The following is a 13,500-nucleotide window of genomic DNA, read 5'->3' as shown; positions in this document are numbered from 1 at the left end:
GAACATGTGGCCTGCAATCAGAGCACAACAGTGAATAACTTGATATCGATGGGACATTTTAGAGTATACCTGTCTGCATAAAGTCCTGCCAATGCTGTGGGTTGGAGAGGAAATGGGAGGGGTAATCTTGGGGAGGCAGCTGAATTGGGAATGGGGAGGAACACCAGGGACCTGAAGCAGGGAACGACTTTCACATGGCTGGGAGTGGACTGAGGTGATGGAGCCTATATGGGAAAAGTTATTGAATACTTTCATTAAGTTTTTGTTCTTTTGAAGTCAATACTAATTCATGCATAAAGTCATGTATTCTGGGTCTTTATACCTAATTCAAGGTACCCTTGACTGTTCTCCACTTCTTCTAGTGGATATGGAGCACTGGCTGGCCTCACAGGGCGAAACATGTAGCTGTCATTGGGCAAAGAGTGCATCCTTGACACAGACATTTTCCGTGGAGATAGCAAATTCTCCTGTGTTTTTTGCATCTCCTCCTCCTGTGGAAGAGAAATGTATTCCACTGCTTTTTCCCTCACACATAAACTCACAAACACCTAGAGCCAAGTTTGCCAGGTTCATTCACCAGCTCACTGCAGTTGACAAAGCAAATTTACTCTTTGCCAGAGCAGCCCATGAGGGGTAACAAATGTTTCTGGCCTCCCTGTAGAGCCTCACTTCTCACTGTCCACATCGCCTCAGCATATTTTCTTTGTAATGTGACAACTCAGCATCCAATAAAACACAAATGCAATCCTGTTGCCTGAAGCCAACTCAGGCTGCTCCTTATAAAGTTAATGGTGCACAGTAAGTGCAAAACTAAACTAAAGAAACTAAAACAAATGGGACAATGTTTTGTATACTATATGACCAGTTCATTATACAAGGGGTTTTCAAACTTTTTGATGCCACAATATGATGATCCCCTAATAAGAAACCTAAAATATAAAAGTCATCTATATATTTGTATTAAGACAAATATTAAGTGTGATGTTTTAATAGTGTCACTGTACCAAAGCAAATTATTACAATATTATCTAAAATAACAAAATATTTACTTTGTATTAAGATATCTTTTGTTTAGGTTTTGGGAGTAAATTTGTGTAAAAGGGTCATTTGTTAATTTGAATGTCTGTATGGCATATTTTTGTATGTTTTAAGATTATTTATTTTCATGATTGCTGAAATATATTCCTTAAAGCTGCAGTCCGGCACTTTTTTGTGTTTAAAAATATCAAAAAAGACATTTTTGAAAAAAAACGTAACCAGCCAGTGTTCAAAACGATCGCCTTGCCTTACCTCGATTCAAAACGGTAAGCTTGTAATAATGATTTTAATTCCAGTGGTACTGGTGGATTTCCGCGGGAATTTCGAGCATGTCTTTGCGTCATTACATCACTTCTGCATAGAGAATGAGTCCCCGGCTAGTCGGCTATATAGCGTGTGTGGATGATGGAGGTGGAGATTTAGCTTAGCACTTGGTATGGCGGATCCCGAAAGTTTAAAGCGACAATCACCAGGGACAACTGGAGATTCACCAGTTGTAAAACCCAAAAGACTTCGGACTTCACAGTGGCTACAGAAAAGAAGAGACTGCAACCGAGCCCATGCTAAAACAAGGATAAACATCGGCAGGGCTTTTGAAAGGTGGCGTGAACTCCGTGTTTTGAAGGGGTGCAAAATGCATGTGAATAAAATTTGATTATATTACAGTTTTAAATAAGCATTTGATTACACATACGTGTGTTTTTTATTTCAAAGAGGAACAGTTATAAGGAACATTAATTTGTTGGTATGACAATTAGAATTTATACTGCACAGAAATGAAAACTGAACTACAGGTAGCCCTAATACACATTAAATGTAGTCACGCAATAATGATGTAGTTAACATTAATAATTTGAGAACAAAATATATTTTTCACGTTTTGACGTGATATAAGCAATCGTTAGATTTACTCAGCATGATATAGCCTAACGTTACTGCAATGCTTCCCCCCACCCCCCGAATTTGGTCAGAACAAAAGTGAATGTTACTTACTTGTTCAGATGACATTTACAGATGAAAATTCTAATGTTGGTTATACACTTTCAAAAAGTATACTCTGACATTGCTGATGACAGTAGGCTACAGTATCCACAGCGACAGGTTCTCCTCAATACATTGTGTTCATCCGCGCTGTTTCATGCCGATTTACTACCCACGCACAGTTAATAATTCCACGAATAACTGCAATTGCAGATTTCAAACAGAGATGGCGACAATGAGGAAAAACGACGGACTGCAGCTTTAAAAATTAAATAGAAAGTAGTTATGTGTAAATACCTATCTAAATACCTCCGATTTAACGTATTATCTGTACATCAGCATCTGGGAATAACATCATAATCTCGTTCACGGTAGAGGCTGCTTACAATAACTGCTAAGACTTAAATGTTAACACAGCTTTTGTGTCTTTACCAGCTTTTCCATATACCAGTATATATACTGGATATATCATCATCACAAATACTTGCTCCATTTTTGTCAATCCGTTTTCATGAATGAATGACTCTCTCACACGTTTTCTTCATCAACAGCCGCTTGCACCCCCTGCTGGTGAGGTCGACTAACAGCTATGGAGATTGTCAATCAACAATCTACTGATATTCCTGCCGTTCCCGGATGTGAAATGTTGATATTTTTGTCAAATTTGAACCACTGAATTTGTGGAAGTGAATTCGTAAAGCGAAATAAAATGGATAGAAAATTGCCTGTCGAATATTATAGGTTGTATTTTTAAACGGAATGAATATTTTGTAAGTGAAATCTGAAAGGTGAATATGGATTATTGCATTTTTATCAATGTTGAATTTCAGCCCATAAAAATGCAAGCAGGGTTGATGCAATGCATATTTCAACAAGCTTTCAATTCAACAAGCTTTTTTATTTCAAAAATATTTGTCATTATTTTACTTCCATAACTTAGTTATAACATGTTAACTTTGACAGACCTAAAAATACATTTAGTACTATATTGATTTTCATGAAAATGTTCACATATCCCCTAGCATCGTCTTGCAGCCGCCTGGAGTTTCCCAGATCCCAGTTTGAAAACCCCTTGTTATACTATTATCATAAATACATAGCTTGACAATGTTAATTCATAACTTCTGAGTAATTTGGGCAAACCTGGGCATGTATACCTGTTTGGGTGAATCTGGGTGTGGTCCTACACAAGTTGCCCTGCCTTCAGGCCCTGAAGAACTCCCCGCTGAGATGTTGCTGAGACGCCGAGCCATTTTCATCTCCATCTCAATCTCAGCATCCATTTCTGCATCTTCTTTTGCCTCCTTATTGCTCTCCTCCAGGTGTTTCATCAATACGGCCACCACCACGTTCACCAGCACAAACTGAGCCATCAGCACAAAGGTGACGAAGTAGATGGGGGAGACCAGAGGCAGATAGCAGTACTCATCTTTAGGGCACTCTCGCAGAGTGTCCTGCACATGTGCAACATGTTAATGATTAAACCTGCACCTGTGAAACCCTCTCAATACAGTTACAGAAGAACAATGAAAAACTCTTCTGCATTGCAGTACCTTCATTATGCCATTCCAGTTGTCCCCCGTCGATACTCTGAATAACGTTAAAAAGGCCATTCCAAAGTTCGCAAACGTAGCATGGCGACTTAATCCTTCACATGGGTCGTCGTCAGTGCATTCTAGATGAAAATATTGGTAGACAATAGTTTACCAAGAGTCGAATACCTTTAAACATCTTATACACAAAAAGCATAGCTAGACTCCCAGATTATCACTGAATGTGTTGCTAAAAGTAAAGATAACCTGACAGGGTCTTCTGTATTATCATTAAAGAAGCAAATGAGCCGTTACTCCCAGACACGTCTGACACAATAATTATCATTGATTTTAAAGTTGAAGGCTACTGAAAGTAATTAGAGTGTTTGCCCTTTAAGAGAAAGCATAATCCTGTCATTTGTATTCCAGAGTCTTCTCGCAGGGATTTAAAGGGCACCTATTATGGAATTTTGAAATTTACCTTTCATGTAGTGTGTAAAATAGATCTAAGTGAACAAAAACATCCTGCAAAGTTTGAAATATGAAAGTGCTCCGTATATAAAGTTATTGTCTTTCAAAAGTAAGAGTCGACTCTGAGTCATTTTTATGAATCGTTAGAAGACCGAAGCTTTTTCTCTTACTAGATGACGTCAACTTGTCAAGTTATTTGAATACGATACGCCCACTTATTGCTCTCCAATGCCAGGGAAAATATCATGGCGACGAGACGCTGTGTTCTGAAGTGCGACTCAAAAGCCAACTTTTTTCATCTGCCCAAGGAGGAGCATTTGAAGACTAAGTGGCTACAATTCATATATATAACTATACCACAGAAGTATAGTCCGAGCCTTGTGCTTTGTTCGCGCCATTTTGAAGACGATTGCTTTTTAAATGCAATCAAACTTGGATTCGCGAGCCGGCTGATATTGAAGGAAGGTTCAGTTCCAAGTGTATTTGCATCAGCTTCCTCCTCCGTATCACAACCTGTAAGTGTTATTAATAATTGTTGCTTTTATGTTTTATGTAGCATGCTTAATAATTATTTTGTTTGTTGTGTAAGCACCGTTTAGCTTCTAGGTCTTCAATGACAATTGTAATGAGATATGTGAAGTGCACTGTTGCACTGTTTTGTTGTTGTGTTTTTTATTAATAATAATAGGTTAATGAACTCCCCATTCAAGCAATCCGCCCCCAAATTGGCGCTTATTTGAAAGCGAAACTAAAATGCGCATGGCCACACGTGTTAACAAGTGAGCAGAACAGAGCAAGCATTTCCAGTTCATTCCTATGGAAAAATGCTCGCTCTGCTCCGCACCATTATGAATGCATGTGCGGACGTGCGCATTTTACTTTCGCCTTTTAATTAGCAATAAAAAAAAGAAGCTCCCGTCTGTGATAGCGGTATTACCGCTGTTGTCACACGTCGATTAACCGGTGAGAAAATATCCTCACCGTCACATCCCTACCGCACGAGCTGAAATCTTCATGCACTAGAGTCCGTTTTGATAGGAGCGGGGTCCAAACCTAACAAATGCTATTGGCTGCTGGCCTTCTCTGAAACTATTATTATGATTGGCTGCTTGTATTACGTTAAAGGGATACGTTTTCTTTTTGAGTTCTTTGTGCATTGGAGCAGCGGATTTCCATAAAGCAAACATGCTCGATTTCATAAATTTATGATGCTCGAGAGGCTAACTGCAAATTATAAATGGTCAGCCATTTTAAATAAAAGATGAAGATTGTGATGTTAATGTTGTACACTAGGATCTAGGAATACACAGGATCTTTCAAATAGTTTGTCCTATCAGTTTCCATACCCTTTAATGGAAATGCTTTGATTTTGCTCATTTGTATAACTATGGTGTACTGACAGTATAGTTTTATATAATTAAATAAATCATTAAATGTTTATTTAACTTTTATAGACACCAATTTATTTTTTTTAAATGGCCAGACATGATTAAATGTATTGCTGGCCATTTAAATTAAGATACAATTTTATTTGTCTTTTGAAGAAAATATATATTATAAGATTTCTATTAAAACACACACACACACACACACACACACACACACACACAAAAGAAACATAAAGACAGCACATTCTCGTATAACCTGACACCAGCTTATAAGCACATGCAGCACAAAAATGATTCAATTTATGTATTTTTTCTAACATGCTGTCTTAAATAATATGACAGTTTGTTCTGTGTAGTATTTCTGCATTCCAGTATTATTATTTCTACAAATATATTACATGATTTATTTATTACAGTGTTTACTTGGTCATGGGCCATTGACACCACAGAGCCCCCCACATAACAAATCCCAATTTAACCCCTGATTATGACAGTACTGTATAGTCCAAGGAGAGTTCTTAAACTGTGAGAGAAGCATTCTCATGGGGACCAAACTGAAGCAATTCTGGCCTAAAAATAAGAGTGTCAGCTAAGGTAAAGCAAAGCTGCTAAAACTGTGAAATGGAGAGCTCAGTATGAAGAGTGAGCAGGATTGCAGCACTGACCTAGTTTCCCAAAAAGCTCCACGCCAAGTGCCGCATAAATGAAGAAGAGGAGCATAAACAGCAAGCCCAGATTTCCCACCTAAAGAGAGGAAGCGCAATATCACTGTATGTTATTAAACAATCAATCATGGGGAGTAGCATTGTGTTATAGATACTTTATCTCCAACTTTTACTCTGTCCTCCCACATGAATTACATATCCACACAAAGACACAAACAAATGCAATTGTGCAGTACATCTACATCTCTCTAAAGCAAAATCACACATACACACAACAGCATGCTGTATACACACTGTAAACATATTTTGTCTCTACTATAAATTGTATGTATAAACAAAAACACACACAACATTAGGTACCTGTGGTAAAGCTTGCATTACTGTGTCCAGCAGGGCTCTCATACCTGTAGCCATCTTCAAAAGCTTCAGTACTATTGGGCAAAAGCACAGAGAAACCCATATCCAAAAACACATCCACTTGTAAAAGACCATACAAATACATTTTGTATGGTCTGAGAGAAAAACAAGAAGCTAAAAAACTGCAGTACCTCTAGCTATTCTCAGCACCCTCATAATGCGGATGATGGTGGGGTTGATTGGCAGCGCTGCATTCATCTTGATCTCCTCCAGTGTGATGCCCATGATAGAGAGCAGGACTATGGCTAGATCCAGCTGGTTCCATCTGCCAGCACATTAAAACATCATACAGTTACAATACGACTTCCAGCTACGAGTGTCATTTAGCTAATCGGTGTCTGAACATTAAGCAAGCTGAGCAAACAAACCGTACACAGATTTATAAGCATATTGCAAATACAACAACATACGGTTGATTGCAGCTGTACATGTGCTATTGTGGGATTAATGATAAACAACAGGGATCATGACTCCTTTTAATTTGGCACGTTTCATTTTACTGAAACAAAGGATTCATCCCATTCCCTATGCATGACATCAGACGTAACATATTAAAACAGGACTTAATCACGCTGTCACGCTTAATCACAAAGGTGTCTTCTTATAATACTGTATACATAATTCATTTTAATTTCAATACTTGATTGGGTGTTGTTAATTACAGTTATATTTTGAATATTGCCAAAAGAACATCTCAGGTTACGTATGTAACCCTGGTTCCCTTTTTGAAGGGAACTTGAGCTGTGTCGAGACGCTGTGGGAACGCCCCTGAGTGATTGCGTCGTGAAACACGTGTGAAATCAGTCATGATGGTATGTTGGAACGTCATAGGCGGTTGACGTCACAGACCAGGAAACTATAAAGCATACCTAGAATCAGACCGCACTAGTGTCGATCACAGGCATGCTGGGAGTATGGCAGGGCGACGCAGCGTCTCGTTTCCTCTTCAGGGAATCAGGGTTACAAACGTAACCTAAAACGTACCCTTTCAAGGGAACTCGAGCTGCGTCGAGACGCTGTGGGAACTGACAGCTACGCATCTACCACTTTGACGCTTCAAAAACTTCATAAAGAAATCGTAAAACTAATCCATATGAATTGAGCGGTTTAGTCCACATTTTCTGAAGAGACTCGATTGCTTTATATGATGAACAGATTGAATTTAGGCTTTTATTCACATATAAATATTGATCAGTAAACATAAACAGAAGCTCAACTGTACTTGTTTGATGTGCAAGAAAAGAACAAACCTCATTGGTTCTTGAAGAAGCTCAATTGGCTGCGTAAAGGCCTGTTCACACCAAAAATTATAACTATAAAGAGAACTAAAATGATAACTATATTTGCATCCACATATGATGATATTGATCTGTTTGTTCTAAGCACGTGCTGCAGTTTTGTCGTCTGCCGCTTTAATTGATCGAGCTCTTTAAGGCAGGATGGATTTTGATAGGCTGTCAATGTTTTTATTGTTTATCAGCTGGAAAAATCGTTCTGAAAGTGAGCGTTTCTCTGTGGCGCTATCGTTGTGGTGTGGAATCTGCTATTCTTTTATATTTAGAATGATTTTTAGACCTCTATATTTTTTTGTTATCTTTATGAATATAATTTTTGGTGTGAACGGGCCTTCAGAATGAACCTCATTGGTTCACGCATGTCAAACAAACATCCTTAAGCTTCCGTTTACCATATCTAATGTGTGTGTGTTGATGAATGTTTATATGTGAATAAAAGCCTAAATTCATCATATAAAGCGATTGTGTCTCTTCAGAAATTTTGACTAAACCACTAAATTCAAATGGATTTATTTTACAATCTTTTTTTTACTTTTTCGGTGTGACAAAGTGGTAGTTGCATGGACTGTCAATAGAGGGACAGGAATCTCTAAGATTTCATTAAAAATATCTTCATTTGTGTTTCAAAGATGAATGAAAGTCTTATGGGTTTAGAAAGACATGAGGGTGAGTAAATTATGATAGAATCTTCATTTTTGTATGAACTAACCCTTTCAGTACACATCTTTTTGAAGGACATTGGTGTCAATTATCTTTTCTGATCTGAGTAACAGCCAGTCATGCGTTGATTTTTGTTGGCTTGATTAATTAATAATTAGTGCACACCATCTCTGAATGAAGATTAAAAATATGTTGCTGTACACAAAGCTGATGGAGTCTTTAATTAACTTGATTGGGTTAAGCACTTGCAAATTACAGCATGACTACAGTTATCTTAAAACACAAGTTTATCCACTGCACAAAGAGAGTCTGTGATAAGGGACAAGGTCACTGAGGGGTTGGAGACTGACAAGACTCCCCTTAGACCTTTTAAAATTGACTTTAGTATAATCAGGATTAGAATTAGAATAAGATGGCTTAGTTAAAAATAAATTGGTAATGAGAATGTAATGTATATAGTCAGTATAATACCATCTAAAGTGCGCCCTAATAAGCATTTGTAAATACTGATTTTACTTCCAGAAATTTCTTCAGTACAATACAGATTTGCATACATGCATCCATTGTTACATTTATTTACAGGGTATTCACATTATATGGCGTTCACATTAGAGCCACAAAGGCAACAATACCTGTCTTTGAAGAATCTCCGAACACCAAATGCCACAAGTTTGAGCAAAGCCTCAATTACGAAGATGACGGTAAAGACATAGTTACAGTATTTCAGTGCCTCTTCAAGGTACTGTGGGAGATAGGAGCAATGATTTCACCAGTTTTAATGTAGTACAATTTATAGTAAAGTAGCATATTGACACTTAAACCACATTTAATAATGCACAAATGCCTTTGCATTTTTTATAAATTGGATAAATTCTATAAAAATCATAAACCATGTGTCATTTATTTGAATGACGAGCACAAACACTTTCCAAGCAGAACATTTCACAAAAATAAGTTTGTTACTTCAGGTTTCAAATTATGCAATACAACTTTATGCAATGGTAGATCACTAGATGAAACAAATCAAGATGTGTTTAAAGTGTTCACAGACTCACCCGAGGCTGATTGAAATGCTCGATAGACATAGTGACCACATTGATGCCGATGATGCAGGTGATAAAGAGGTCCAGGTAGTGGTTGGTACACAGTGTGTGGATGTAGAGCCGGGCTGGAGAGTAATCTGCATAGTACGGTCTTTGCTGGGCCTCTGTTGATACAGTCATACAGACAGACAGACAGCACAGAAGAGTCAGTGCAGGGTAAATACAGATAAACCAAATCACTGAGGCAGAGGCAAAAGGCACTGGTGTGAGGGGACGACTGCTGCAGAGAGGACCAGTACTTTCTCTTTTAATCGCTGTGCTATTATTGGGACGTTAACCGTTTACAGTCCTCTCATGCAGCACTTGTGCCTTCATGGATTTCAAGCATGCCGCTTTGGTGAACATGCCGTTGTAAACATGGCAGGGTGTGGGAGAACATATGAAAGGACTTCTGCGAGTAGCACCAGTGACGGGGACATATTGAGTGTTTACCAAGGAGAGCTTAGAGGTGACTGTTTATCGATTAGCCTAGTTGAACTGTGTGTGATATACTGGACATGACAGCAACCATAAAATTGATTTGAGTTTGAACCCATCTTTCTGAGTCTGCCATAAAAGCATGTTTACAGGTAAATAGTACCATATGCCAAGAGAGAAGCCTTTTGAGCTACTGAATATCTGATAGAGTTAAAGGGGTGGTGAAATGCCCTTTTCACAAGATGTAAAATAAATCTCTGATGTCCCCAGTGTGTGTGTGTGTGTGTGTGAAGTTTTAGCTCAAAATACCTCACAGATATTTTTATATAGCATGTTAAAGTTGTCACTTTTTGAGGATCAGCAAAAACGCACCGTTTTGTGTCTGGCCCTTTAAATACAAATTAGCTGCTGCTCCCGACACAGAGGGCGGAGCTTCAAGAGCTCATGTGTGTTAGCAGCTGCGATTACCTCACGCAGACACACACTAAAATGACAGAAACTGTTCTGCCTTTTATGTTTAAATGGAGTCAGACAATGATGGAGAGACTCAAGAAAAAATGACAACATGTAGAATGCAACAGGACGTCTCTGAATGGTTAGTTGATGAATTTATGTTGCTGATGTGGAGTTAACTATCTTCAATTAGCATATTCTGTCATGATATTCTCTAAATCGCTCGTATAGGAACTGTTGTGAGATGCACACAGACTGACTTTCTATTGCATGTGAAAAGACGGATGCTAAAGTTTGAGCAGACTCACAAATATACTCTTATACAACAACTCTCCCTCTTCTCAACATGGACTGTGTGTTCCTGGGGGCGGGGTTTATGTACATTTTAGGGTTGGTGATGTCACTAACATCATGAGGAATGTCGTGTAGTCCAAACCAGCCGTTTGTTGTAGTCCTTAAAAAAATTATTTCTTTAAAAGCAAATATCTCCCTTTGCTTTGAACTTGGAGTGTTGTAACTTTGCAGATGTTGTTTATGCTCAAACAGCAACATTACACACTAACTTAAGTTAGAAAAGTGGAATCATACTCAACCACCCCTTTAAACATGCAGGTAGAGCATAACCATTACATGGAACATCTCTCCCTAGCAGATACGACACTCATGGCCACCTTGAAAGTCTTTTACAGTTGCACACAGAAACAGCCTGTCTTTCAATATGATGGGATAATGGCAGGCCCAGATGGAATCTCTGGATATTTTCCACATTTTCTGCTCTGAATTTGGGGACAAATCTGCAGAATATAAAATTAGTTAAGCTGAACTCACTGTACTCTTAATGATAGTTAAACGCTTATTTTTTTAGCAAATTAGCCAAAATATTTAAAGAGTGGTACAAGATTGATATTGCAATTTTGAGGCAATCCACTGAGCTTTCTGTGGGAGCAGATTCCATGTGAGTCTGGATAATGCACAGATCCACAGATGTTATTTGGATATGTTATATATACTGTATAGGGTTGTTTCTTCAACTTCAGGCACATTTGTGTCCCATGGGTTTATATGATTTATGTCCCAAATGGGATCATCTTAAAAATGTGATATAAACAATTGCATTATTTATTGCAATGAAATAATATTAAATAATACTGAGTGTACAATGGAGCAAAACATTGAGGTAATAAAGAGGTCCCTTTTCCATAAAAATGTAGTCAAATTATGCAAAAGCATATTTGGGATGCATAATTAGCCCAAACAAAGTCAAATTAGTATACCATTTTAATTAAAAAAATATTAGAAAATTTAATTTCCATTTCCAATGCTACTGAACACAATACATAATTTCAGATGTGGTAGGAATTTTCAACACTTAACAAAAAAAAAACAAAAAAAAAATTCTCCTGTGATATATGACAAATGTTTTCCACAAAAGTCCACATGGCCAAAGTTGAAAAAGCATCATGTATTCAAATATTTGCCTTCTTTTATTTCCTGTCCTGCTAAAGTCACTCTGTTTTGTGAGACGTCCTTTAATCTATCCCAGATGAATGCACTGAGGGGCTCTTTGAATATATCCAGGGAAATAAAAAACTCATCTGCTATGGACTCAGCTATGAGTACTATAAGTCACACTCTCATACACGATTAATCCCCTGACTGCAGTAAAGGCTAGAGGAGCCAAGTGTGACAAACGTAGATAAAACCGTCAGCTTTTATGCTAAAGATCATTTATCAGGAAGCTTTGCCCTGGCAGGCGTGGTGCTTAAACAAAGAAAACACTTCTTCACATTTATTCGTTTTAGTCACGTAAAATCATGGCCTGCATTCTCAGAGTCCTTAATGCTCACAGAAGTGAACCAGACAACCCTAATAAGTGTCCTCAGTGTGCCAAACTGATTAAAACAGACAGCCAGATCATTGGCAAACTAACCATTTCTGATCTCTCAACTGGATAATATGATGTAACTTTCCTCAATGTCATTTTACATATGTTTGAGTTCAGCGCTCTAATAAATATCAGCCACACATCCCCCACCCCTATTAAACAAAATTCACCACCTCTTTGGATGCATTACGACTAGGTACTTTGTTTTTAAATCATTTGCAGATTAATTAAATTAAATGCATTTAGCAATATTTTCTTAGCAAAGCCCCCAAACAAAGGCATGATGTGACTATGGCAGAGGATTGAATCCTTGAATATATAAAAAGTAGCTTTAGAAGTCAATACATTGTTTACTTTGTCATTGAAGTCTATCACTGGGCTATGGTCCACAGCAACCTATTATGCAATCGAGTTTGTCAACCTGTCTGAGATACACAACGGTTTAAAAGTTTGGGATCAGTTCTAAAAAATACTTTTATTCAGCAAGGATGCATTAAATTGAATAAAAGTCAAAGTAAAACATGTATAATGCTACAAAATCATTTTTTTTCAGTTTACACAAAAATATTAAGCAGCACAACTGTTCTCACCATTGATAATAAAAATGTTTCTTTTGGAATGATTTCTGAAGGACAATGTGACACTGAAGACTGGCATAATGATGCTGAAAATTCAGCTATGGCATCACAGGAATATTTCAAAGTGTAATAATATTTCACAGTACTACTGTTTTTACTTCATTTTTGATCAAATAAATGCAGCATTGGTGAACAAAAGACTTATTCCAAAAACATTTAAAAATCTTACAGATCCCAAACTTTTGAACAGTAGTGTAGACTTGGTGGCCGTTCGTTCACACAGGATGCGCTCTTGGTCTAAGTACACATACAGACTGATGTAGATCTCAGCTCTTTGGCCATTGCGCTGCATATTGTGCCATGATTCTATTGTATTAAAATCAACTTTTCAAGTTTTAAAGTCGCAAACTTTTAAAACTGCTTTTGCATGCACGGACGTGCGAATGGCTTCTTGCTCACTTTGTGCTGCCTGTTCTCTGTAAGTTTGGTTTACCGAGGTGTGTCGACTCAACACACTCAAGGTTGGTACTAAAATCTTGAATTGCTCCGATGGTAGGAAAATGAACACAAAATGAACACTAATTAGTACTGGTTCAATCTTATATTCAAAATAAATC

The 13,500-nt window shown here is 37.7% G+C and overlaps 1 protein-coding gene across 2 annotated transcripts in view; it reads right to left on the bottom strand.

Annotated features, from left to right (window-relative positions):
• The window catches only part of cacna1ha (calcium channel, voltage-dependent, T type, alpha 1H subunit a), a 58,319-nt gene that overhangs the window by 3,173 nt on the left and 41,646 nt on the right, over positions 1 to 13,500 (bottom strand). The window contains exons 24-32 of one of the 2 annotated variants that reach the window (XM_079611656.1): positions 9,503 to 9,654; positions 9,080 to 9,189; positions 6,624 to 6,757; positions 6,436 to 6,506; positions 6,076 to 6,154; positions 3,573 to 3,694; positions 3,177 to 3,473; positions 323 to 491; positions 70 to 224 (exon numbers count right to left, since the gene is read on the bottom strand). In XM_079611656.1, coding sequence (XP_079467782.1) covers positions 70 to 224; positions 323 to 491; positions 3,177 to 3,473; positions 3,573 to 3,694; positions 6,076 to 6,154; positions 6,436 to 6,506; positions 6,624 to 6,757; positions 9,080 to 9,189; positions 9,503 to 9,654 — 1,289 coding nt within the window. The remainder of the gene's footprint in view (positions 1 to 69; positions 225 to 322; positions 492 to 3,176; positions 3,474 to 3,572; positions 3,695 to 6,075; positions 6,155 to 6,435; positions 6,507 to 6,623; positions 6,758 to 9,079; positions 9,190 to 9,502; positions 9,655 to 13,500) is intronic. The other variant, XM_079611657.1, reaches the window with a different exon arrangement.

This window comes from Phoxinus phoxinus (genome assembly GCF_949152265.1).
Source record: "Phoxinus phoxinus genome assembly, chromosome: 1".
Taxonomy (NCBI): domain Eukaryota; kingdom Metazoa; phylum Chordata; class Actinopteri; order Cypriniformes; family Leuciscidae; genus Phoxinus; species Phoxinus phoxinus.
The sequence above is the reverse complement of the archived record's forward strand: the minus strand, read 5'-3'. Positions and strand labels throughout refer to the sequence as shown.